Source organism: Culicoides brevitarsis, chromosome 3, assembly GCF_036172545.1.
Source record: "Culicoides brevitarsis isolate CSIRO-B50_1 chromosome 3, AGI_CSIRO_Cbre_v1, whole genome shotgun sequence".
Taxonomy (NCBI): domain Eukaryota; kingdom Metazoa; phylum Arthropoda; class Insecta; order Diptera; family Ceratopogonidae; genus Culicoides; species Culicoides brevitarsis.
Genome location: NC_087087.1, coordinates 21034051 through 21059979, shown reverse-complemented (window position 1 = coordinate 21059979; position 25929 = coordinate 21034051). Strand labels below are relative to the sequence as shown.

Sequence of the window (25929 nt, the reverse complement as noted above, 5' to 3'; positions counted from 1 at the left end):
ATGTCTTTTCACAAAAGTGCTCAAAAATTTGAAATGGGCATTCGGGTACATGTTAAATTAATTAAAATCATCAACTGGACGTACAGAGACTTTTATAGATACAAGGCGAAAGTCATGGGTACGAATCTCATCTAAATATTTCCCGGGCGAAAAGGATAAATCGCACAACTGACATTTTTGACAAAATTGAGTTAAGAATGAGAAAATATGCCTTAAGACGAGTATTTTAAGATACATTGAGAGATTATCAAAATTTTTGAAAAATACCAGTTTTTTTTCAATAGAAAGAATAGACGAAAAGGATAAATCGCACAAATGGTAATAAGTCAAATATAAAAATTTCTCCAAATCGTTTTTTGTTCATGTTTTTGTGTTGTTTATGCTCTGTTATTACATAAAAAGTCAACTTGAAGCAAAAAATTTGGAAAAATATTGAAATTGAAGAGTTGAAAAATCTCATTTTTATATGAAATTTTGTGCAATTGTGCGATTTATCCTTTTTCTCAATAAAAAATTTCCCAAAACTACCCCTTTGAGAGTAGATAAAAAATTTGTCTGTACAAAAATTGTTTTTAGTGGCCAATTATTTACTTTTGTAAGTTTAAAAATGAAGAAATAGTTTTTAAAAAAAATTTTACAGCTCAAAAACCGTAAAAAACTTTAAATCGATTTTTCTCAGTTTGTTAAAAATGTTAGTTGTGCGATTTATCCTTTTCGCCCGGGATTTTTAAAATTAAATAAAACATTCATAAAAATTATTTTTAATTTTTCACAATCATCTCAATTAATTTTGAATATTAGAATCGAAAAAGTATGAACATTGTAAAATATGGATGAAAAAAAATAAATTTAGTTATGAAATTGATAAATATTATTAGTTTATTGGTAACCGAAATAGTCGAGTTGAAATAATTCATTAATTTTTAAACTAATGGATATTAAAGTTTATTTTAATGATTTTTGAAATGAATTTTGTATGAAATACTAGAAATCAACTAATAAACTGATAATTTTTTTTTTGCGTGTAGGAAGACAAAAATCAAACATAGCAAAATTGATATTGTAGTTCACTTTTATTTTTGATTGTAACTTAAAATTGATTATTCTCAGTTTGCCAAAAAGATGTAGGTATGTGCGATTTATCAGATAAGCACTTCAAATGTAATACATATATGTTTCCTAATGTTTAGGTGGTATGAAATGCAAAACTTTTCCGACTATTATATCATACTAATTTAGCAGTTATTACAAATAGGTACTACATACATAATTATATGTAGGTGTTTTTCAATTCTTTCTCTAAATATTTATCTTTTTTATAAATAAAATTAAAACTCGTAATCCATTAAAATTAATGCCATCCAGAAGGTTTTGCAACAGTTATATCATGATCTGCATGTACAATGTACACATTGTATATTTAAATTTAACTTCTTTCTACTTCTGGGAAAAGTTTTTATTCCTCCTACCTATAAGATTTTTTAAATGTGCAAAAATCCGCGTTGTATTTTTTAAGTTTTTAATTCTCATTGTTTCTCATAAGTTTTTAGTTTTCATACTTTTTGTAGTTATATTTATATTTGGTCCATTGATTTAATCAACATTTAGGTTTTTCTAAATACATTTTTAATTAAATTTTAGAATACATGTTTTCCATAACACTGAATTTTGACACTTACTGAAAGATAATAGAGCTTAAAACTATTAAATCAATAAACAGGAAAAAAATGTTAAAAAATAGCATTAATTGCATAATTTTATCTGTAGAATATCAAATTATTAAAATATTGTTATCAATCGTTAATACATTTATGCAGAATATTGATGAAAAATGATTAAACCAAAACAAAGACGCTGATTGTATTTAATATTTTTGATGCTAAATAAATCTAGTGTACAGCGTCAATATCACGTTGCGCTCTAGAAATTTTCAACTTATCTTTTGGAGTCTGCGCTTCTCCCGTTTCCAAGGCAAACATCTTCATTTTTTCTTTGAATGATAATTTTTCTGGCACAACAGAGTCAGCTGATTGTTTTTTATTAAGTTCTTCTGCTAAACGTTTTGTTCGTGGGTCCCTAAAATCAATATTTATATAATTATTATGTCAAGATGTTCCAAAAACGTTTTCTGTTTCGCATTACAATTTTAAGTAAAAACCATGGGGGATGGTTGGGGGAGAAATTTTATAAAGAGCTTCGTTTTTAGTCCTACTATTTCGTATAGATAAATTATGAAATTGTTCAATTTTGAATTTTCTATGATATTGTTATTTTGACTTCAAAGGCGAATCCAGGAGAAATTTTGCGGGGCCGCTTCATAGAAAATTAAAGTTTGTCATAATTTTTTCTCAAATTTTATTATGGGCTATTAAGAGGGGCGAATGTCCCGTTGCCCCCTGGATCCGCCTATGTTTGACTTATTTTTTCTTTTCCAAAAAATATTATTAAAATAAAAAATAATTATCGTCGTTATTTTTGCAAAAAAAATACCGTAATGTACCGTAAAATACCGCTACCGTAAGAGAAATAAACCGTTAAAATTCAAACGAAACAGAAAAATGTAGACAAATTAAGAGAAGGCTAATTTTGAAGTTAAGAGAAGACAATTTCTCTTAAATTTTTTACTTTTTTCAACAATTTTTAGTTGTATTTTAAATGCTTTTTACATTGAAATGATAATAAATATATAAAAATACAAAACTAGTTAAAATTTCATTATTTTCAGTCAAAAATTTTCAAAAATTAAAATTTGTAACCAAAAAATGTTAAGAGAACGAGTTTTGACTTCCATTTTCGTTAAGAGAACATATTTTTGATTTCTTATAGCATTCTCTACATTACGGTATTTCTTGTTTTTTTAATCAAAATGATTACAAAAAACCTTCAAAATTGTTTAAAAATAACTAAATTATTGCTGTAAAGGCTTTAAAAAAACTTAAAAAATCAGTTACTGAATATAAAATATTTCAAAATCTAAATTCTCCATGGTCATTTTTGATAAAAATCATGAGGAAGGAAACAAGATGTTTTTGGAACACCCTTATGTAAACTAAGTAAAAAATACTAAACCGCTTCAAATGAAACTCAATAGTTTTGTCAAAAATTTTTGAAATAAAAATAGGAGGGGGCAAAAAAATAAAAAATTTTGAACTACTTTTTTTCATAAAAAATGCCAATTTTTTTTTTAATTCATCTTTGATTTTTAATGAATATTTTTGTTGTTTTGACTTTTTTACATTGATATTTGTGTAGTAAAAATTGATTTAAATTTTTTTTTTTTAATTAAAATTGAAAAAAATGAATTTTAAAAAATAACTGTCAAAATTTTTTTGAAAACAAATATTCAATAATTTTTATAAAAATTATTTTTAAAAGAAAACTTTATGTTGAAATACGATTTTTAAGACAAAAATTTAAAAATTTCTTGAAAGTTTTATGAAAAATTATGGAAATACACCAAAAATCGGTAATTTTTGATGAAATTTTTAACTTTTTTATTTTTATTTTGCCCCATTGGATTTTCGAATTTAAAATGGGGCATCGGACAAAACTATTGAGTTTCGTTTGAAGCGGCCTTAATATTCAAAAAAATTTTAAGGTGCATAAGGGCAAATTATCCACAATAGGACGCTTTTGAGACCGTGGTGGAAGCCATCAAATACCCTACCAATATTCTAAAAAATACCAAAATCACGGTTTTGATTTTTCCCGATTTTTCCATAAAACAGTAATAGATATAAAAAACTGAATAGTTTATCGTGATGTCCATCAAAAAAGAAGAAACTGTTGCTTTGATGAAATTTTTTTCTAATTATTTTTCAAAATTTTACGATAGTTTTAAAAAATTATTAAAAAAATTATTAATTAAAATTATTTCGAAATTTTTGTATACCAAGATTGTTCGTCGTCTCGAGAACATCAAATTTTACCATGCTTGGAAGCAAACTGTTTGGTCATAAAGGCCAAAAATGTGATATTTTTGTGTTTTTTTAAAAAAATTAACCATTGATAAAAATTTTAAAAATAAAGCGAAAATAAATGTCGTCAAAGCAAAAGTTTGTTATTTTTGGATGGACATCAAGATAAAATCCAGGATTCCGGTATTTTTTAGAATGGAATTCTCCATAAATATATTTTACCGCATTTCGAAGAAAAATTAAACTTAAAATGTCGTGTGTGTGATCCGGTGGGCCTCAAAATTTTTGTTTGTAATTCTTAGTTTCTTGAGATCTGTAGGCAAAAGTTGTGAAATATATACATTTCTATTGGAAATTTTCACAGATGATAAAGAGTTTGAAAATTGAAATGAGGAGTGAAGATTACTTAAAAGCGTATTTTACATCGAAATGCGGTACTGCATGTCGTTCTTAAACGACTACTTTTTTATTTTATTTTTTAATTGATGTATTTATAAAATCTACCTATAAACTTCTTGTGCTCCAATTACACCTGGCGTAGATTGAATATGTAAATTCCATTGTTCAGTATCTATTGATGTTGAGGATTGTAGCAACGCGGATGTTTCTTCTAAAAATTTCTAAAAGAATAAATATTTTTACATTAAAAAAAACACATTACAATAACTTAGGATGATGAAATTTATGCTTACATTTGGATCCTCTCGAACAAAAGCGAATTCTGCTTGTCCAATAGCACTTTCATTTGGATCAGACATTGTAGATGATGCTTCTGCCACATTACCATTATCCTCATCATGAAAGGATACTCGCTTATTATCAATTTTATTAGTATAATTTGTTAACTCAGTTTGAGGTGCAATAACGATATTGTTGTTTTGATTATTTTTAATAACACTGTTAGTTGGTTGAGTATGATTTCCTGTGTTATTGTTAATTAAATTTTGCTGTTCAGAACGGAGCTTTTGTTGGTGTGCCATAATAACGTATGAGCTATTTCGCTCTGGGGGAGGAGGTGCAATCACTTCAATATTGCTTTCGTAACCTTGAATTGTTCCTGAATTTCCTGTGTGAAGATCATCTAAGTCATCATTTAAGCCTAGTTTTCCAAACTGTGACATCATTTGATTTGCGTTTGTGTTATTTATTGTGATTTCTGTTAGATTTAAAGGTTTGTCAGTAAAAGAAGTTGTTTTAGATTGAGTTTTCACAGGTGATGTACAGTTTCCACCAACAACATTGTGTTTCAATATGCTTTTCGGTTGAACATTTGTGTTCATTAAAGTTGGTATATTTGAAGAATTAATCTCACTCATTTGCACTGCTCTAGACGCAGTTGTCATTATCTCATTACTATTGTCATTTGAAATTATAGCTTTCATACTGGGTGCTCGAAGCTCAACAGTCTTACGTGTTTCATTATTTAACCTTAGCAGCTCTTGAACATTTTCTTTTGTATATTTCTCATCACTTTCCTCTGCAACCTCTTCTTCAATAGCACGTTTTTCGAACTCTCTTTCTAGGAGAAGGGTTTTTAATTGCTCCTCTTGCTGATGATTGCGAGTGCAAATATTAGATAGCTCAGTGATTTGCTGCTCACGCCAAAATCGGATCTGTTCTCGACGAAGTTCTTGTTCTTTTTCCCGTTCTTCTCTTTCCCACGGACTCCCAGACGATGGAATTATTTGTTTATTATTGGTCGCTTGATGTAACATTTGATTAGAATAAAGAGTAACTTTCGGAGGTTCATTATTGCTAGCCACGTAGTTAAAGTTTTGTTGAGCTGAAGCTTTATATAGTGGATGTGTTGAAGTGGGTGGCAATGGTGGTGTATCAACTTTTTCTGTCATATGTTTCTGATTTTTATTGTTCATTGACATGTGATTTTTTATTGCATTGGTAAGTTGCTGTTGTGATGAAATCGGAATTTTCTGTGGAGATTGATGAATGGAAGTGTTACATGCTATTGAATAGCTGGATATATGCTCCATTGAGTTAGAGTGATTATGTTTTTGTGGTTGACCATTACGACCTCCACTACTGATTCGAGATGAAAGTTCTGGTGGTCCTGCATATCCAGGAATATATTTACCATTTTGGAAATTTATAGGAGCTTGAACAGTAGCATTGGGTGAATTTATTGTGTTGACATTTTGCATACTTTGACTGTTTGTTGAATGTATATTTGTGGCATATCCACTTGTATGTGTTATATTTGGCATACTTGGGGCCATCATTGCATTTTGTGTCGGTCTTCCGGGTGTATTTTTAATATCAATATTACTAGTAGGTTTAATATTAGGACGTGTTATTTGAGGTTGTAAATTTTGTTGTGCTGCAACTTGATTCAAACTTGGCTGTGATACACTACTAATACTTCCTTGATAAGACATATTGTAAGGAATATTGTTGTGTTGTGTTGAACTAATATTAGTATTATAATAGGCAGATAATGGACGGTTTGTAAGTTGTTGTTGGACATTCGTTGTCGAATTTGACGAAAACTGAGTAGAATTAGGTAATCTGAAATTTTTAAAGATAAATTTCAGTAATTATTTAAATATGTTTGCCCACCAATGGATTTTGAGTTTCAAATTTAAACAAAAACGAAGAATTATTATATTTACCTATCACCTAATTGAGGGTGGTTCTGATTTTGTTGTGCTGAACGATAAACACTTAAATTTTGATAAAATCCTTGATCAAAGTTATTATTTTTAACACTAGAATCAATAGGATTGGTATTACTAATGCTACCCATCAAATTATTAATGCTACGAGATTTAATTGATGCTGTTGAATTACTGACATGACCATGATGAAGAGACGGAACGGATTTGCTATTGGGTAGCGGTGGTTTACCACCATTATTTACAGAAAAATCAATACGATCATTCAACTTTCGACCACCTAAAAGTTAAAAATTAAATTAAATTTAACTAGAAATAAAACAATTTTAACAATTAAAATAAAAAATGTAAATAAAGCAATGCTATATTTTTTTTGTAGGTAATGTGTTGATAGAAATGTACGATATATCACATATACTTTTTATGTATATCACCTGTTCTATCATAATTAACTTTTTATTATAGACCTTAAAGTACTATTACTTCAATTTTTCATTTACATTAAAATAATTTTTCTTAGGTCATATTTTCTTCAATTTCAACTTCAATCTAATTGAAATTATGGACAGGTAGACAAGAATATTTTAAAAAGTCCTAACAGTGTAAATTTTGCAAAATCTTTCTAAGTTTTAATTATTCAAGCTGGATTATTTAATGAAAAGAAAGATAAACATAAAAATCAGCCTTTAAAAAATGAAGCTCTTCTATGAAAATTAGTAGTAAAATGTAAAAAAAAAACGTAAAATATAAATATAAATGTATAATTAAAAGTACAATATTACATTAGGTATTAGGTTCACCTTTTCTTTCGTTACAATTTTTTGTGAAATATTTGTAATACGTTTATTTAGGTTGTTTTCGTTCTCCTTCTGCTTTGTTGCTATTTTATTAAACATTTTTGTGGACAATCTTGCTCACATCCACTCTATTTTTAATCGATAAGTAAAGGCACAAAATCATTTCGTTGATTTATATATGCAAAAGAATTGTATATAACTTCTCTTTTTTGCTTAAAATATGTTTGTTAATTATATGTATCATGCTCAATTTAAATTGTATGCTTATTCAGATAAGGTATTATTTACTATAATATTGGTCCCTTCAAAAGGCTGTTTTGTATTTTTATTAGAAATAATTCGTGTTTGAATGTTTCTCAAAATTAACTGGTTTGAAAAAGTCTTCATCGTTTCTTTCATATAGGACTGATTACTGGAGATGATCATGTGTTTTATATAGAAAAACAAGATTCTGAAACTCAATCTACATGCATTGTACATTCATTGCAAGCAAGTGTATCATCGTCAATGAATGGAATATCTGTAATACTACCAACTGATTTGATACTATCTTCATTAAGTGGTTGTAATACATTATCTACGCTCAAAAAAGTATTATTCTTATTTTCTATTGGAATTTCATCAACAAACTCTTCTATGTATATTGATGGATTAGTATTCCATTTTTTGCACTGAGCTATTATTCTGTTCTGATTGTCAAATTGAAAATGCATATTTTGAATACTATTACTACTACGATTCTTGCTAGAAGTGGTTGACAAACTGATATTACTTATGGATCGGCAGTCGCGATAACGAGGATCAAAATGTATTTGTTGAAGTTGATCATTTGACAATATGTCATCTTGAGAAAGAGATAAAGAATAACGATGTCGCATAGGTGGGGGTGGGGGTTGATAATAATAAGGATAGCGCATATCTGGAGTTGATAATCGTCTGTGTAAATTACAAGTTCCCGCATATTTTTTATTCTCAAAAATGGTATTATAACGATTTAGTATGCATTCATCCGACGCTGAATATTTAGATAATCGAGGTGTGTCATCGTCAGAATCAGCTAGAATCGTTGGATCAACAATTTTAGGCTTAACTACTCCTTTTCAAGCAGCAGTAAAAAGATATCAAATTTTACAGCAAATACTTTTAAATATATATTTGTATTTAGATATTAAGATACTTACCACGTTGAGTAATAGGGCTTGGTTGCTGCAATAATGTAGCTAATCCATGATATATGGCACCTTGTTTAGCTACTTCCAGAGTAACAACTGCTCCCGTACGTACAAGATAATCTGCAGCTCTAAGAAAGTTCATGATATTTTTTTTTATTCAGGTCGTTCTAAATAATTTTCGAAGTTTTGCTCATTCAAATGGTTTTGCCTTTTGTTGGTTTTGAAATATTTATTTAATTAGACAATAAATAATGTAATTTTTTTGTTGAAATTTTGATGTAAAACATTTTAAGGAAACCTAATGACGAAAACTTCGATATTAGAAAAAAATTATTTTGAGAAGAAAAACATTCTTTTTTTTTAATTTTAAGCTTTTTAATGTAAAGCTTTTTTTAAACATGTACATATATTATATTTTAACTCAAAAATATTTGATATTTTTCTTTCCAAAACAATTTTAATATATTTTTGAAAAAAACAAAACCTTTCTTGAGTGATTCCAACTAAACTTTGTCCATCGACGCGTAACAATTGATCCCCCGCCTGCAAACGGTTATCTATATCAGCAGCTCCTCCTGGTACTACTGATTTTATGTAAATTCCAAGCTTTTCCTGCGTATAGAAACAAATTGTTATTTATAAATTAATTTATTATTCTCATGTTTAATTCACATCATTTTGCAATAATCAATGAAAACACTGAACCTGTTTTCGAAAGGTCAAATTTTTTAAAAGTCATCATTTTGGATACTTTTTTTTTGATATCTTTTGTCGTATTTCCTCCCTTTTCATTTTTAATTAAGAATTTTAAATAAGAATATTATTAATTAATTTTTTGATCAGAAATTTGATTATATTTTTTTACAGCAAGTACAAAGAATGAATTTTTCATGTTAAATTTCGTTAAAAAGAAAAAAAAAGCAAGCACTTTTTTCAAAATTTAAGAGCTGTATAAAAATTAATATCAGGCTATTATTTCAGGCTTTAATAAGGTTTTTAAAGATAAAGGGTATAAAAATAAAGAAATATTTATCGATAATAAACGATAAATCAACAATATACTGGAACAAGAAAGCAGAAAATTATCTATACAACTATTTATACCTAAAAGACCTCTAAGCAAAACACACGAACTACTCTCAATGAGTATATCACGGGTTAAAGTAATAACCGCATTCTTAAGAGGCCATGTCAAAGTATTGAAACACCATAAAAGAATAAACAATGTTGTATCTGATGATACATGTAGAATCTGCTTTAACAATGAAGAATCGTTAGCACATATTCTATGCTATTGCCCTGGTTTAGAAAAAAATACGAGCCATTTACATGGCCAAATCAATCCGACCAAGAAATATAAATCAAAAAATATATTCAAATTTCTAAGAGACATACCCTTCATAAGAGAAGCGTATAAACTTTAAAGATTTCTTCTTGACAATCCACAATAAGTCCAAAGTCGAATAAGCTGAGGTGGAGATACAATTTACATAGTTACAAAACATAATTGTTTACAAAATTGAACATTTATACAGATTTCGGAAAATATAATAAGTTTAACACTAGGAGGTTTATTTCATATTTTTATAATTATTTTGTTCAAAATTGCTCAAAAATATATAGGTATAAAATTTTTAATAAATAAATCAATATTTATAATGAAATACCTGTCCGGCTCCTTTGGCAGCTACTATAGAAAGTCCCATTCCATTAGAGTTTTTATGTAACTTGATTACTTGAATCTCTGGTTGTGGTAATTTACTGGACATTACACTTTGTGAACGGTCCTTCAAAAATATGATAATTGTAAAAAGAAAATCTACAGTAAGGCCGATCCAACTGAAACTCAATAGTTTTGTCCAAAATTTTAGAAATAAAAATGGGTTAAAATAAAAAAAAAATTTTGAAATACTATTTTCATACAAAATAACAAAAATTGAACAATTTTTGAGATTTACTATTTTGAAATATTTTTCAAGATACTTCATATAAGAAATTAATGAAAAAAAATTCATAAAAAATAACTCAAAAAAATTTGAAAAATAAACTCAATAATTTTATGAAAAAATTTTTTTGAGAAGAATTTTAAGTTTAAATATCCTTTTTTTTTTGATAAAATTTTTAACTTTTTTTTATTTTGCCCTATTGGATTTTTGACTATTAAGATAGGGCATCGGACAAAACTATTGAGTTTCATTTGGAGCGACCTAAATGCAAAATATTTTAATTACATTAAATTGATGCATGTATACTGTCCATAAGCCAATGCTAGTTGGTTGAGCTGCAAGTCTACACATCCCAGCATTTTGAAGAGGTGCTAAGAAATCAACTAATCCAGCTGGAATACCTCGCACAACTTCGCAACTGAAACCATCATCGGGTAGCAATAAGGTCAAAGGAAGCTCGGAAGATTCTTCCAATCTTACTTCACGCCCATCAGCCCTGGTCAACTCATCAGCAACTGATTCTGCCATTAATATTGCAGTATCAATAAGACTTCGTGGAATTGTATCTTGTGACAAAAGAGCAGCCATTTGTAAAGAATTTAAACGGAAACAAGTACAAGCTAACTGTTTGACCTCAGACTCTGATGTTTTTGGTGCTTGTAGAAATTGAGCACACTGGTTAATCTTTGCCAAATGACAATCAGCAGCTAATTCTAACCCTTGTTTTTCAGCCCAAATCTCGAGAATATTTAGCCGTTCAGTAAGAGACTTTCCCCAAGAACTAGTGCACATGTGAGACGTTGTTACAAACTTATTAAAACAAAACACATTAATGTAGTGAAATAGTTGTGAAAACAATTGAATGGTGAGTGCAGCATTAACACGGCACCGCCTTAGCAATGCCATCGCTGATCCAAGAACAGAAAGAACTAATCCAGCAGCTGAATCATGGTCTATATTCTCAGACAAAAATTGGCTAAGAGTTTGCGAAAGTTCAATGCAAAATATAGATACTAAATTTCTAAATGCAATTTGAACACTTTCAGCTAATACTTCTTGAGCTTGTACACTAAACGCAGAGATATGTCGGTCAGACTTCAAAAAGTGCAAAAATTCTGAAGCATTTGCAATCCAGAATGAAAGTATTTTAGGGTCATTACGTTGTTCAAATACTAAATGGTATATTGCATTGGCAACTTGATGTAAAAAAATTGTTAATTTTTGAGCCCGTTCAGTTGGTTGCAGTTCAGGACGATAATGTGTAGATGCACGGTATCTGTAAAATACGCCTCTGATTAATACAGTGTCTAAATTCAAAATAGAAAGCTAATTTACCTAGCACATAGATAAAGAGAATAAACTGGAGCTAGTTTAAAGTTTGGTGCATTGACATCAAGCTCTGTGATGACTCGACGCAAAAAAGACTCCTGATGCAATTCTGGAAACTCTAAAACGGCAGGAAGTATTTGTTCTTGGCCCTGTGGCTGATCAGCAACTTTTTGATTTCTACAAAGGAAACCATTAATCAAACAACGGTATAATATTATTGTATTCTGAACCTTAAATTAATTTTGTTTTTATAACAAATAAAAAACAAAAAAAAACATGCACAGACTACATTTAAAATTTACCTGATGTCTTGTTGAGATCCTGTTGATTTTATACTTATCATTGACTTCGTATCATTTTCTATATCGTGTCCTTCATTTTCAATTTTATTGTCAGTGCTAATATCTACCATCATGTCGTTAGTTTCATCATTGTTCGCATTAGAATTCATGTTGCTCATAGAACACGCAATATCAGTTGATTGACAAGTACTAGAGTTTTTTATAGTTGAGGAATGAATATCTAAAGCTAAGCTTCCAGCATCTGAGTTATCATATCGAGATAAAAAAAATGATTGGGGTGTGGATAGCTTACTGTGATGATATCCTGACTTGTTTTCATTTGTTGTTTCATCTTGCCAAGTTGGAGTAGTGGGTGATCGACTTTTGATTTAGGACGTAGAAAGGAGAATTTTGTGTTTTGGTTGGATGTGTGAAAAATATGTGAAAAAATAAAAATAATAAGAACGACATAAAAAAACACTTATCATAATGGTCATTGGGAATGGATCATATTAAAACATCCAACAATCAAATACTACAGCATAGTTATTAGTTATGTTTATTTTTTAAAAAACTTTAAAAGCTTTTTTTAGATATAGATACTTTTAAAAAAATTATTTAATTTTAATTTTGATGCTAAGATATGTAAAAAAATAGTAATAATAGTTTTATACACCATAAAAATACAATAATAATTAAATATTTATTTACCTTTCATATATATATGCAGAATCTAACTGTGATTGTGATAAAGCTAAATTATAACGTCCGTCTGAAGGTATATCTACAAAACGGTACGATGCTCCACGACCAAACATTACTACGGAGCCGTTCTAAACAAAAAAGAGACATATATATATAACTAAACGAGAAGAAAAAGCATTCGTAAAACAACGAGCTTCGCTGTATTCTTATGCATTCAATATTCTTATAATATACTTAAATTAGAATAAAACTAATACATATAATCCACCGAAACGCTTTAAAAGAAGAAGAAAAGCAATAATTGAAAATAAATTTGCCTATTGTGATATGGAGCGGCATCAATACGGTAAAAATAAAAAAAACCTCTGAAGAACTAATATGTTGCAAATATGTACATAGGATAAGGGTGAAAAGGATAAATCGCACAACTGAATTTTTTAATTATCTGAGAAAAAACGATTTTAATTTTTTGTTATTTTTTTATCGTTTTGAGCTATAAAAGGTAACTTTTAAATTATTTCTTCAATCTGAAATCGGAAGAAATTTATTCTATAAGAAAATTAGATTATTACAAAAAAAGTTCTTAAAACTAACAATTTTTTATCACATACCTCAATTTAGAAGAACCAATTTCATAATAAAATTATATTTTTTGGACGAATTTTACAAATAATTTACGGAAACAAATAAAAATCGTTCCACAAAGGTTCAGATGTCATCAATAAAAGCGTGAATTAACAATGTGCGAGATCAATTTATTAGATAAGTGACGATCGAGTACTTTTACGTTACATAATTTTTTTTCGCTCACAAAAGTAAATCGCACAGAAAGGTCAATTAAAACAATTTTTGTGCAGAAAAACAACTTATCTAATCTTTAAGGAAGCTTTCTGTTTAAAAAAGATTGATCGCACAGTTTTATATAAAAACAAGACTTTTAAAGTCTTCCAATTTTCAGATTTCTCCAAATGTTTTTTGGTTCAATTGATTTTTATACAATAATGAGGCTCCACAAAAACACAAAAATATAAACAAAAAATAATTTGGAGAATGTCAGAAATTTGTATGCATATGTGCGATTTTTACGTTTTTTGTAAGTTTTTGCAACTGTGCGTCTGGAATATCGCAATAAAATACACATTTATCATTTTTTTTTTAAATCTCTCAATGTATTTAAAAATACTCGTCTTTATGCATATTGTCTCATTCTCAACTTAATTTTGTCAAAAACTGCATTTTTGTGATTTATCCTTTTCGCACTTGATTTCGAAGACCATTCGAGAAGTTATTTTGTACTATCATTATAACCGTATCAAATCGAATGAAGCATTTTCCAACATTTTTTTTAAGTTAACAGACAAATTCAAAGATCAAATCAAGTATTTCTTTAGAGCACTTGTATAGGTCTTATTGTAATATTCAAAATATATACTTACATGTAAAATTGTGGGTTGTGTAATATGATGTCCATTAACAAATGTTATTGCATCTGCATGAAGAGGAGTTACAGTACAAACACCCTCATGCAAAGATATCAAACAATGTCTTGGTTGAATTGAAGGCCCAAAAACTTGCAATGCATTAGTGTTAGCAGAACCAATCTAATATCATATAAATATGTACGTTAATTTATAATATATCAATAATAATATAGTAAGTTTTACCTCAAGTGGATCTGTTGTTAGTTTAACTCGTTTTCCACCGTCACCACTATGTGTCACTTCGATGATTGCAGGTCCTTCTCTTTCAGTAGACAAGTTATTGTTCCCATTTGCAACTCCTAAAGGTTTCTTTTTTCTACGTCGTGTTTGATTATTATCTGATGGTCTTCTTCGAACATGAAACATTATTGAACCTTGAAATATTAAATTTATAAAGAGAGTCAGAACATTTTTATAAAAAAATGCATATATGATTATTCTTATATTTTAAAATCTTTAAAATTAAAAATACGAAATTCGTTATTTTTCAGTTTGAGTAAATTCAAGAATTTAAATATATATATATATATATATATATATATATACATATATGTATATGGCTTGCTTATGTATCTTTCGATACACTATATACATTAATGCATTCATGCATGGAAATCATCAAATAAATTATAAATATATCAATATATTTGAAATAGTTGTTTAATAACCGTAGAATATTGTGTTTATCAAAAAAATATTTTGGTCAAATGCTTAATTGTATTGTTATTGTATTACTCTATTGAGAGACTAAAAAAAATAAAACAGCTATATATTTATCAAGGTTTTGTATATATCAAACTTTTCAATCTCCTGAATGTTCAAAAAAAAATTGTCTCATGTATTCAAGCTTCAAACTTACATACACAATACTAAAAGCAAAAGAGATAATCATTCAATAATTCCGAAAATGCTTTAGAATTCATACAAACCGAAATTTATCAAATATCATATCATTCCATATCATTTTATTTTATGATTTAAAAATTTAACATTTTCGATAAAAAGTAAAAGTAAGAATTTTTTTCCCCTTTCCGTGTTTTGTCCACACCAGAAGAAATTTTTCAAAGTGATAAAAGTCTTAGTATTTTTGATTTTTTTTCAGAGTTTCTTCATATTGTATTGTTAAGAGTCTTAATTAAAAGTGATCCGTAGAAACATTGCTCGAAAACTGTTGGCAGAAAAATATATGCATAACCTCAAAGTTTACGAAAAACATTTAATCACTTTAGATCCCTTTAAAATATTTACTGAGGCAATTCTTTTCATATTTTAGTTCATTCAATGCTTATCACGTCACTCCAATTATGGCTATTAAAGAGGCACCTTGGAGTGCTAAAAAAACAATTTCACGAATCATTTTTACATAATTTTGCTCAAAAATGTTCTCGCAACGGAAAGAGATAATACCTATGTATTTAACATTTCTTGTTAAAATTTGGTAAAAAATGTAAAGTAACTTTTGCTTTTTAGATATTTTATATCCATCCTAAAAGTTTCTCGTAAAAATAGAAATGAGGAAGTTCAAAACATTTTCTACCATTGTATTGTCCTAGTTTAAAAAAATATTAGTTGAAAAAACTCACGTCGAATACCCCAATCCAACATGTTTTAAATACTTTGTTAAATATATCTTAGATAATTTGTTTTAAAAATAATACTCATTGCACTTGAATCACTTTTGACGATTTATTTTTCGAGTATTCATCGATAAATTATCGGTATTTATAATATTTTAAGGCGTAACACTTTCATTGCTTTTAATGTCAACAAAATATATCATCATGAATTTATCTTTATTAAAAAGGTTGACCATTATTGACAAATAGTAAAAATAGAGTATTCAGCTTAGATTTTTTTTTCAAAACTATCAATATACTATTTCATACGTCATTTAATAAAAATTACATTGTTCAATCATCCATTTATATATTATTTTTTCAATTCTATTATTATTTTGTATTAATTGTATGCATGCATTCACTTATCAATTTTTACATTAAAGTAATAATCATTATTAAATTTTATTTTTTGTTCAAAATATATGAATGATGATTCTATTTAAAAACTACTATAGAGACTAAAATGAACATGGGAATATGGCTACATACGAGCCAAGAAACGTTTATATTCAATAGTAGGCACCTACATTAAGGTATACGTATTATTTTTCATACAACGCTTTACATAAGCATGTATTTATGTTCTATTTATCCCTTTTTCAGCTGATTATTCCACAGGCGCGTTACGATCAAAACTGAACTATACGCAACTACCGCGCATTCTCTTGTTTAAATCAATTGTTATTTTATTTATTTATTTATAACATGAAAATTTCAAAAAAGAACATTTTGTAGGGTAGATTTTAGAATTTCTAATTAAATTCTATGTATCATAGTAATCTGTTTTATAATATTTTGAAAAATTTACCGTTTTAACATTTTCAAGAATTATTCCCACGAGACATTTCTATTTTTTTTTCTCAAACAAAATTGCTTGACTTGCCCTCAAGGCTTGACGACCCCTCTCATGTGCGTTATCCGAGAATTTTTTACTGTTTTTTTTAATCCACTTTTTCCTAGGGGAGCTAGGTAGCAGTGTAAGTTATTTAAAGAGAAGAAAATAAATATATAATTGTGGAGGTGTCATTGTGTTCTGGGATTGATCCCTGTCGATTTGTGGAGTGGGATCATCCCGAAGTACACAATGATCAGCTGATGTTGGGCGGCAACGACAGCGGAGTGTGCTCCAACTTTGATATTATTTTAGAGTGTGTAAGAATTAATAATAATTCTATTTTCCGTGCCCAAAGCCCGCCACCACAATAATAATAATAATTAGTACTCTAATAGTACATTAAGGGTGTTCCAAGACCGTTTTCTGTTTCGCGTTTCTTCCCCCATCATTTTTATCAAAAATCACCATGGTGGATATAGAAATTTTATATAGATTTTGAAATACTTTTTCATAATAAATGACTAAAAGAAATCAAGCTAGCAAAGCTTTTTTAGCGATATTTTAGCTGTTTTTCAACAAGTTTGATATTTTACACTATTTAGGTCGCTCCAAATAAAACTCAATAGTTTTGTCCAAAATTTTTAAAATGAAAATGGGGGGGGGGGCAAAAAAAATATTTTGAAATACTTTTTTTCATACAAAATACCAAATTTAAAAAAAAATTATCGTATTGATCAAAAATATTGATTTGTTCTTTTAATTTTTAAATTCGATATTTGGGTATTGAAAACTGATTTAAAAACATTTAAATCAAATTGAAAGAAAATTGAATATCATAAAAAATAACGGTCAAAACTGAAAACGGAAAAAAAAACAGTAATTTTTATGAAATTTATTTTTAAAGGAAAATTTTTCATACGATTTCAACGATTTTCAATACAAATACATATTAATAAAAATTGAAAAATTTTCTTGAAAAATTATGAAAATACACTGAAAAACGGTCAGTTTTGATGAACTTTTTGGAGCGGCCTTAAGAGGTTATTAATGAACATTTCGATTAAGAAATCAAGAATTAATTTTTTACAAAAAATAACGATCAAAAATTTGAAAATTATTTTTTTAGAAAAATTTTTCAAAATAATTTTTGGAAAGAAAAAATTAAGTTCAAACGCTAATTTTATAACAATATCATAAAAAATAACTCAAAATTGAACAATTTTATTACTTTTCCACATTAAATAGTACTAAAAACGAAAATCTATATAAAATTTCAATATCCCCCATCCCCCATGGTTTTTATTTCAAAGATGAAACGCGAAACTAATGATACAGATATAGACCCCGATATTTGATATATTTAAAGGGACTGCTTGCCTAAAAACTAGTGTTTAAAACCCACATTTTTGACAAAATCGTAAATTTCTGTTTGAATTAATATGATGATAATACATCTAGAGACGCAAAGAATATTATAAACTGAAAAATCTTTGCAATCTTATGATGCCTGCATATTTTAATTTTTAAGTTATTGACTAAAAAGTCCAAAAAATCATTTCGAAATATTCGATTTTTTTAAAACTCTGTGAAATTCCTTAAAACAGCACATGTCACAAAAATAGCTCATGTCAAATCTCTACAAATTCTTATTTCTTCAGCTTCCATCATTTTAATAAAAACTTTGTTGTTGAAAATTTTGAAAAATGTTACAAACCCATACAAACTTTTTAACAAATATCAATAACTTACAAAACTAATTCAATTCAATAGTTTCAACACGTAGTGTGAGAACTTAAATGTAAATATGTAAGAACATTTTTTAAAAAATACCTCTAGACGTTGGATGATTCATAAGAATGGACAATGGACACTCGTCATCATCCAAAATGTATTCACTTCCATCGCTGTTCACCTATTATGTTATGGGATAAATGAAATTAAAATTATTTATACAACTATAAAAATAAACGCACTTGTACTAAACAATAATTCAGTGGATCTGTTTTATCCATTCCATATTTTGCAAGCATTTCCCTGACAACAGCTTGAGCACAATCTCGTATAGATAATAACAAAGTTTTATATGGTACATCTCTACACAAACTTTCGCCATATATCTTAAGCGTTCCACCAGTATCTGGACCCCCATCTTTTGATCTGAATTGTTGTAATTTTTTCTCCAGTTTTTGCTGTCTTCGACGCCTCATTACAGCTTCTGGATTAGAAATCGATCTGGTAAATGATGTTTCAGGTAATTCTGTATACAGTTTTTCAGCAACGTGATTTTCATCTGTTACTTCGCCCTGAATTTTGGACAATTTTTCTTTCTTTTTCTGTTCTTTTTTCTCTCGTTTGGATAATTTACGTTTAAATTGTGTTGCTTCAATTGTTCCTTCTGCCAATTGCTTGGAATCTAAATTTCTTAAAAGAAATCTTCCTTCACGATCATCAATGTGCCAATTTAATTGCACAAGTAATGGTTTTTCATCTACACTCAACTTTCTTTCTTCACCATTTGCATGCACTTCATATAATGCGTAGTTCGGAACAGAAAGCATCCTCATGTCAGGCCGAAATTTTTCAATTAAAGTTTCGATTACATCTCCTACTGTAGCGTCCGAAGCCACTCGAATGCATTTTGTGGCCACCTTTTGTCCTGTATCTTGAAAGTAAAACCTCATAACCCCATGAAACTCTAAATTCTATATTATTAAAATTAAATTACAAAATTAATAAATTGATGAAAAAGAATATCTTGTATGATTCAAAATGTTACTTACCTCATTTGGCTCTGATAATTCAAATAAGTCAAGTCTATTAGCATTCCACTGTTGGATAACAGAACGTAAAGCTTCCCGATCTAACATTCTTTTATCATTTATCGACATATTTAAATCAATTTAATCGATCAGACCATAATCAAGACTCTAAAAGAGAAAACATTTTGAGCGTTTTTCAATTCAGCAGTTTAGCAAATTAAAACTTGATTTCAGATTACATCAATTAATAAATTAAAAATAATAAATAAATAATTTCATAAAAAAAATTATTGTCAAAACAATTTTAAAATAAGCTTAGTAATTTTATAAAAATTCATGTAAAATTGTAAAATACGATTTTCAAAACAAAAATTTCTGAAAATTTAAAATTTTTTAAAATAGACCAAAAAACCGTCATTTTTCATGACATTTTTAATTTTTTTATTTATTTTGCCCCATTGGATTTTCGACATATAAAATGGGGCATCGTACTATATTTTTTAGTTTCATGCTTAAATACAATAAATAAAAAAATCAACCAAGTAATCTTGAAAATAAAATAAAGATTTGAAAATGTATAAAAACAATTTAAATATATATCTAGGTATTTACTAAAAAAAAAATAATTATTTGATGTTGGACTTACTTTTTTTCAGGGTTTCTTCGTACTGTTATTAATTGTTTTGTGTAAAATATACTGTTATGGTTATATCTTTTATTTTTTCGTTATTTATTTATTTTATGCATATAAATTTTGAAAGGTAAGGCGACACATAAAAGTACACTATGTAAGTCAAATGTTTATAGGGATTTCAAACAAGTTTTTTTCCTTCTCTTTCTAACAATTCTACGTTCCACTTGTTGACTAAATTTGATTTTTGTATATTTCCGGTTAAATTTCTAATAATTTTAAACAAAAAAGAAAAGTCCAGACACAGATAAATCGATTTAAGGCAATCTGAGTTTTTATTTTGTAATCTTTTCACATTAATTTAATAATTATTCGAAGAACACTTTCTTACTAATAAAATGGAATTTCACCTAGTGTGCAATTCCAAACGAAGTGAACGGTTTGCGCCGTTGTTTCTTAAGCGTACAACGCATGAAAATCGTACCGTAAACCTTAATTTTGCTGTCTCGCTCTTTGCTATTGTAGCAATACAAAATATTTTTTGCTACAGACTTTTCCCTTAAATATGAAAAAAATCCTTAAATTCATTTCGATTTACCCTTTGTAAATTTAAAATCGACTGCTTTTTTGTCATGTTTTTTCCCTTTCCAAGTTTCGTTTTGTTCACAAAATTCAGCTGATTTAATTTTTCGATTACTGCAAATTCATCTATCAAATTAATTACAATTGCATTTGAAAGCTAAGAAAAAAAATTGCTACACCTCTGAAATTTTATATACACTTTAAATTATTTATTTATGTAAATATATATAGTTGCTAAATGAAATTCACACAAACAACTTGACCATTGTCAGGTTTCAAATATGATGCAATCAAATGAATTTCTCCGTTACGTAACACATCTTGTAGTAAAAAACAGGAAATATAAATAATTACTCTTTTCCAAAAATACAGAGCGTATATAAATATTTGTTTTGTCCAATTTACAGAATTTGTAATTCTATTATATATCTATTAACTACATACATATTTAAAAAATTATAAATTGTAAAAATTAAATAATTCTAAAAAGATTTTTTTCTGTAAGGGTTATATCAAATCTATTTTTTGAAATGCACGGCATTTTACTAATATAAAGTTTTTTTACAAAATAAATATATTTCAATTCAAACCTTCTCCCTCCCTCTTAATGCAATTTAATATATAAATATCATATTTTTACACAGAGTCATTCAATAATTTGTTATATAAAAGCATTATACGTACGTTACTTCATATTGTTAAAAATCGTTTTGGAGATTTAAAAAGTCAACTGAAATTTATTTCAGTTTGATTGTGTCGTCAACCAAGTCAACATATAAAAAAAAATTAAATACATATTTTATTTCATTTTAAAATATATTTTCTAAATATTTTGTACTCATAATTTCAAAGTGAAAATTAATGATTTTTATTAATTATAAGAAATGATACTATCTCACTTATTAATATGTATTATCTTTGATATTGCCCATAAAACGATAGCGCGGGATTTGATTGGAGTCAATACGCATGAATTATTTATGGGAAAATCTCCTCATTTAAAAAGTAAGTCTAGTTTTATTATTATTCATTTTTTGAGAATTAAGAAATGTAAGAATTGATTCTGCCTGTTTAAGTTTATGTTTAGCATCCAAATATGAAAAGAAAGTTTAAATAAACAATGTATATAAAGAAATGTATAAAAACGTTTTACTACCATTTTCTTTAAATAAAGTGAATTCAATTAAAAAAAACCATGTTCACTAAAATGCAAAACTGCCGAATGGGCTGAGAAATCATAAACCTGATAAACCTGAAATCATCAATGCAAAACTGAATCACGTTTGTTAAGTCCACCAAGAAAAAGAAGCTTTTGTTCTGACAAAAAAATGTTTAGTCTCATGTGTTAAAGAATAACTAGTATGATTCAAAATGTTAATTACCTCATTTGGTTTTAATAATTTAAAAAGGTCTATTTAAATATTTCAATACTTAAATTAATTTAAATTGATCTGACCATAATCAAGACTAAAAGCAAAGAGAAAAAAATTTGAGCGTTTATCAATTCAGCAAATTAGCAAATAAAAACTTAATGCGAAACTAAATTAATTTTTGTTATGTCCATCAAAATGAAGAAGCTTTTGTTCTGATATTTTTAGTCTCATGTTACATATTTTATGATAGATTGTGATCGATTGCAAGACTATGCTAATTTATGAAAAAATGAGGCAAAAAAACTTTTAAAAGAAAAAAAGTTTCTTCTTTTTTTTATTTACCTACTCTATAAGAACATTCTCAGTTTTGTAATATTACAGTGAACAAAAAAGAACTTGCCTACCTAATAAAAGTTTTTTTATTCATTTTGCTTTGTAAGCATCGTATTGCATGACCTTATTTTCTTGTAAAGTTAAACATTAAATATTTTATTTTTCTTCTTACATGAGCAAAACTAAATTGTTATTGTAAGTTACTTATAAGTATATATTTATTGTAAACTTTGAAATGCGTATTCATCATAATCGTAGAATGGCAGAAGCAAATTAAACGAAAAATCAATTTTGAATTGTCTTTCAAATTGGTCTTCTTTGGTCACTTTATTTTTTAAATTTTTGTTTTTCACATTGTTTTTAATTTAGTTAATTTTTCCAGGGCTCAAGTAATATAAGTTTTACTAAATATTTTCCTTAAAATTAATCGACAAAACAATTAAAAATTACATAAACGATCTCTTTAAAATAAAACGTGATTATTCTTTATGTTTACTAGTTTTGCCGGAGCTTTTGGTAAGTCCCAAATCTTGTCCTCATGGAGTTAAATGTGTTCCTCCGATTCAATGTCCAGCACATTTGAAAATGGCAAACAATGAGCATCCTGTAGTTTGCAATTTATATGGAGAATATCGCGGATTTTGCTGTGCAACATTACAAAACCACACAACTGAATTTTATCTTAAACAATTAAAGACAGAAAAAGAACAAAAAAGATTCATACGCGATATAAAGTGGAGTCAGCCTGTGGATCTAGATTCAATAAGGAACGAAGCAAATTTTCATTTTCAAAAGTTAACTCGCTCATCTAGGGAACTAGAAAATAGACAAACTCCGTTTCATGAAAGTTTTTCATCCAGTAAATCTGTCAAGTCAGATTTAGCAGATCAAGCTTTAGGAATTAAACATGCAATAGCGAGCAGAATTGCAAGAGAAAGGTAATATACAGGTGGAATACAATAAAATTTACCGGACTTGGCTTTTGCACCTTTTTTATAATCATTTTTAAATTTTACATATTTTTAAAAACAAATAACGAACATAATTTTTGCGTTTCAGTGATAATATATCCATTGAAGAATTTCAACTAGGCTTATCTGCAAAGATTTTGACACACACTTGTCCTGCCTCTCCGCCATGTCATCCTAAACTTTTAGCTCTACGTTATAGATCAATTGATGGAGTTTGTAATAATCCAATTAATGGGGCGTGGGGCTCAAAAAAAACTGCTATGGAACGGTTACTGGTTCCAGCTTATTCAGACGGAGTTTGGGGTCCGCGCATTCATTCAGTAGATGGATCTCTACTAAGTTCTCCTCGTGCCATATCGTTCACTGTCTTTCCAGATATTGATCGACCACATCCTATCTATAATCTCAATGTTATGCAATTCGGTCAATTTTTATCACATGAAATAACACAATCAGGCTCAATACTCAATGGTAAGTGAACACAACTGGTCTTCTTAAAATAAAATCTAACTGTTTTTATTCAAATTTTAAATAATAGACGATGGAAAACCTATAGAATGCTGTTCTCCAGGGGGATCATCTATTCTACCTACAAATCAGAGACATTTTGCATGTTTTCCCATTCATGTTCCTCCAAATGATCCATTTTACTCTAAATTTAATGTCAAATGTCTCAATGGAGTCCGATCAATTATAGTACCAAACAAAGACTGTAAATTTGGTTATGCAAAGCAACTAAATAAAGTGACACACTTTATAGATGGATCAGCTATTTATGGATCTGATGGTCAAAAGGCTTCCGAAATGAGAAGCTTTAAAGATGGGCGATTAATTGCTTTTCATGAATTTAATAGGGAATTGTTACCACTCACTCGAGATGCAAAGTTCTGTGCATCTTTACGAGATAAAAATACGTGTTTTAATGCTGGAGATTCTAGAGTAAATCAAGTACTTTCTTTAACTGCTGTTCAAACACTATTCTTAAGAGAACATAATCGCATTGCTGCACAACTACTTATTTTAAACCCTCATTGGTCTGACGAAATTCTATACCAGGAAACAAGAAGAATTGTAGTTGCAGAGTTACAGCATATAGTTTATTCCGAATTTTTGCCTATTCTTGTAGGAAAAGACGCAATGCTGCGATTCGATATACAAACCAGAAATCAAGATTACTCTACCGATTATGACTCTAATGTGAATCCAGCTGTAACAGCAGAATTTGTTGGTGCAGCATTTAGATTTGGACATTCCACTGTGGACTGGCGTTTCTTGTATGTATTTATTTATTTGTCATATAATAAAAATATGAAATTCAAATTTTCACTTGTTTTAGAATTCAACAACCTAATCATCAGTTTGAGACAATTACACTTCCTGATGCTTTTTTCAATCCTGTCCGTCTTCGACAACCACCATTTTACGATCAAATGATGCAAACACTTTATAGTCAACCAATGCAATCAGTTGACGAATCTTTTACAAAGGGGCTTTCAAGATTTTTATTTAAGGGTGATGCACCGTTTGGCCTTGATTTAGCTTCCATAAATATAAATCGTGGCAGGGACTGGGGTCTTAGATCTTACAATGACTATTTATCAGTTATTGGTTTTAAAAAAGTTGATGATTTTAGTTTATATGGGCCGGATGTAAGAAATTTCTTCTAAATGTATGTGATTTTAACACGTTTATTATATTTTCCATTATTCAATAGGTTGGTCATCATTTAGCAAGTGTATACAAGCATCCTGATGATATAGATTTGTATGTTGGAGGGCTCTTAGAAGCAGCAAGAGATGACTCTTTATTAGGTCCAACATTTAGTGAAATAATTTCTGATCAATTTTCTCGGTTACGTAAAGGTGATAGATATTTTTATGAGCATGGTCCCGAAATTAATCCGGGCAGTTTCAATCCAGAACAACTAAATGAAATAAAAAAGGTTACATTTGCCCGCATTATTTGTGATAATTTGGATAAAATTGCTGTTTTTTCTGTACCACCTAAAGCGTTTCATAGAGCGGATTTATCAGGGTAAAACCAGGTTCATATAATACTTAATTTATTCAATACTTATAATTATTTCATTACAGAAACCAACCTGTTCATTGTGATAATCCTTTGATTCCTCGGTTAGATCTTTCTTTTTGGCGTGAATAGCTAATTGATGTGAAGTATTAATATATAAAAATTCCCTCCAAATTCTGAGTGCCTTTTCATCGTTAGATTTATATTTTAAATATTTGGAAACTTCTGAAAAAGCACTATACTTGACTGTGATGACCGAGTAATATTGTTTTCGTTTTTTGTAAGCGCCTAAAGTGAATGAAATCGTATTTATGTATTATATATAATTATCATGAGAAATAAAACCGTATATAAAATTACATATTTATTTATATTTACTCAATTGTTTAATTGCATTACTTCATAAATATATATTTACTTATATGACAACGGTCAACAAAAATCATTTTTAATATTACCATATCTTGTAGAGTAGGTATTTTTGTTTTAATTGATAAAAATGAATAGGTGTTTGAAAAAAAGTAAATAAATAGTTCAAGT

At 28.2% G+C, this 25929-nt stretch overlaps 2 protein-coding genes and 1 long non-coding RNA gene across 6 annotated transcripts; 1 reads left to right on the top strand and 2 right to left on the bottom strand.

Annotated features, from left to right (window-relative positions):
• Positions 1-1044: 1044 nt before the first annotated feature.
• On the bottom strand, positions 1045-20502 carry LOC134835913 (afadin). 4 transcript variants are annotated; one of them, XM_063850928.1, is made up of 18 exons: positions 20118-20502; positions 19493-19639; positions 18686-19414; positions 18543-18624; positions 14442-14632; positions 14214-14378; positions 12784-12905; positions 12386-12453; positions 12094-12319; positions 11798-11968; positions 10748-11738; positions 10184-10303; positions 9001-9128; positions 8526-8644; positions 6545-6827; positions 4610-6440; positions 4422-4537; positions 1048-2076 (listed from the first exon to the last, which is right to left on the bottom strand). In XM_063850928.1, the coding sequence occupies exons 2-18, from the start codon at positions 19598-19600 to the stop codon at positions 1890-1892; spliced, it is 5637 nt and encodes a 1878-aa protein (XP_063706998.1). In that variant the 5' UTR covers positions 19601-19639; positions 20118-20502; the 3' UTR covers positions 1048-1889. The 4 variants fall into 4 exon arrangements, with proteins under 4 accessions (XP_063707000.1, XP_063706998.1, XP_063706996.1 ...); XM_063850926.1 differs by having other exon boundaries at positions 12094-12453; XM_063850929.1 differs by lacking the exons at positions 12094-12319; positions 12386-12453 and having other exon boundaries at positions 1049-2076.
• Positions 20503-21503: 1001 nt separating this feature from the next.
• On the top strand, positions 21504-25587 carry LOC134834020 (chorion peroxidase). Its single transcript, XM_063848533.1, has 7 exons — positions 21504-21689; positions 22890-23328; positions 23450-23832; positions 23900-24635; positions 24698-25010; positions 25076-25395; positions 25455-25587. The coding sequence occupies exons 1-7, from the start codon at positions 21569-21571 to the stop codon at positions 25519-25521; spliced, it is 2379 nt and encodes a 792-aa protein (XP_063704603.1). The 5' UTR covers positions 21504-21568; the 3' UTR covers positions 25522-25587.
• LOC134834021 (uncharacterized) lies at positions 24698-25880 on the bottom strand. The gene is made up of 3 exons (XR_010162142.1): positions 25750-25880; positions 25463-25677; positions 24698-25285 (listed from the first exon to the last, which is right to left on the bottom strand). It is a non-coding gene; the product is annotated as an uncharacterized LOC134834021 (long non-coding RNA).
• Between the last annotated feature and the right edge of the window lie 49 nt (positions 25881-25929).

Coding starts and splice junctions, on each gene's coding strand:
- LOC134834020 (XM_063848533.1), top strand. CDS start 21,569: ATGATACTATCTCACTTATTAATATGTATTATCTTTGATATTGCCCAT. Junction 23,833..23,899: donor ATCAGGCTCAATACTCAATG/GTAAGTGAACAC, acceptor TTTAAATAATAG/ACGATGGAAAACCTATAGAA. Junction 25,396..25,454: donor CATAGAGCGGATTTATCAGG/GTAAAACCAGGT, acceptor ATTTCATTACAG/AAACCAACCTGTTCATTGTG.
- LOC134835913 (XM_063850926.1), bottom strand. CDS start 19,600: ATGTCGATAAATGATAAAAGAATGTTAGATCGGGAAGCTTTACGTTCT. Junction 14,633..18,542: donor GAATCATCCAACGTCTAGAG/GTATTTTTTAAA, acceptor TAATATTTCAAG/GTTCAATAATGTTTCATGTT. Junction 11,969..12,093: donor GGATCTCAACAAGACATCAG/GTAAATTTTAAA, acceptor TTTCCTTTGTAG/AAATCAAAAAGTTGCTGATC.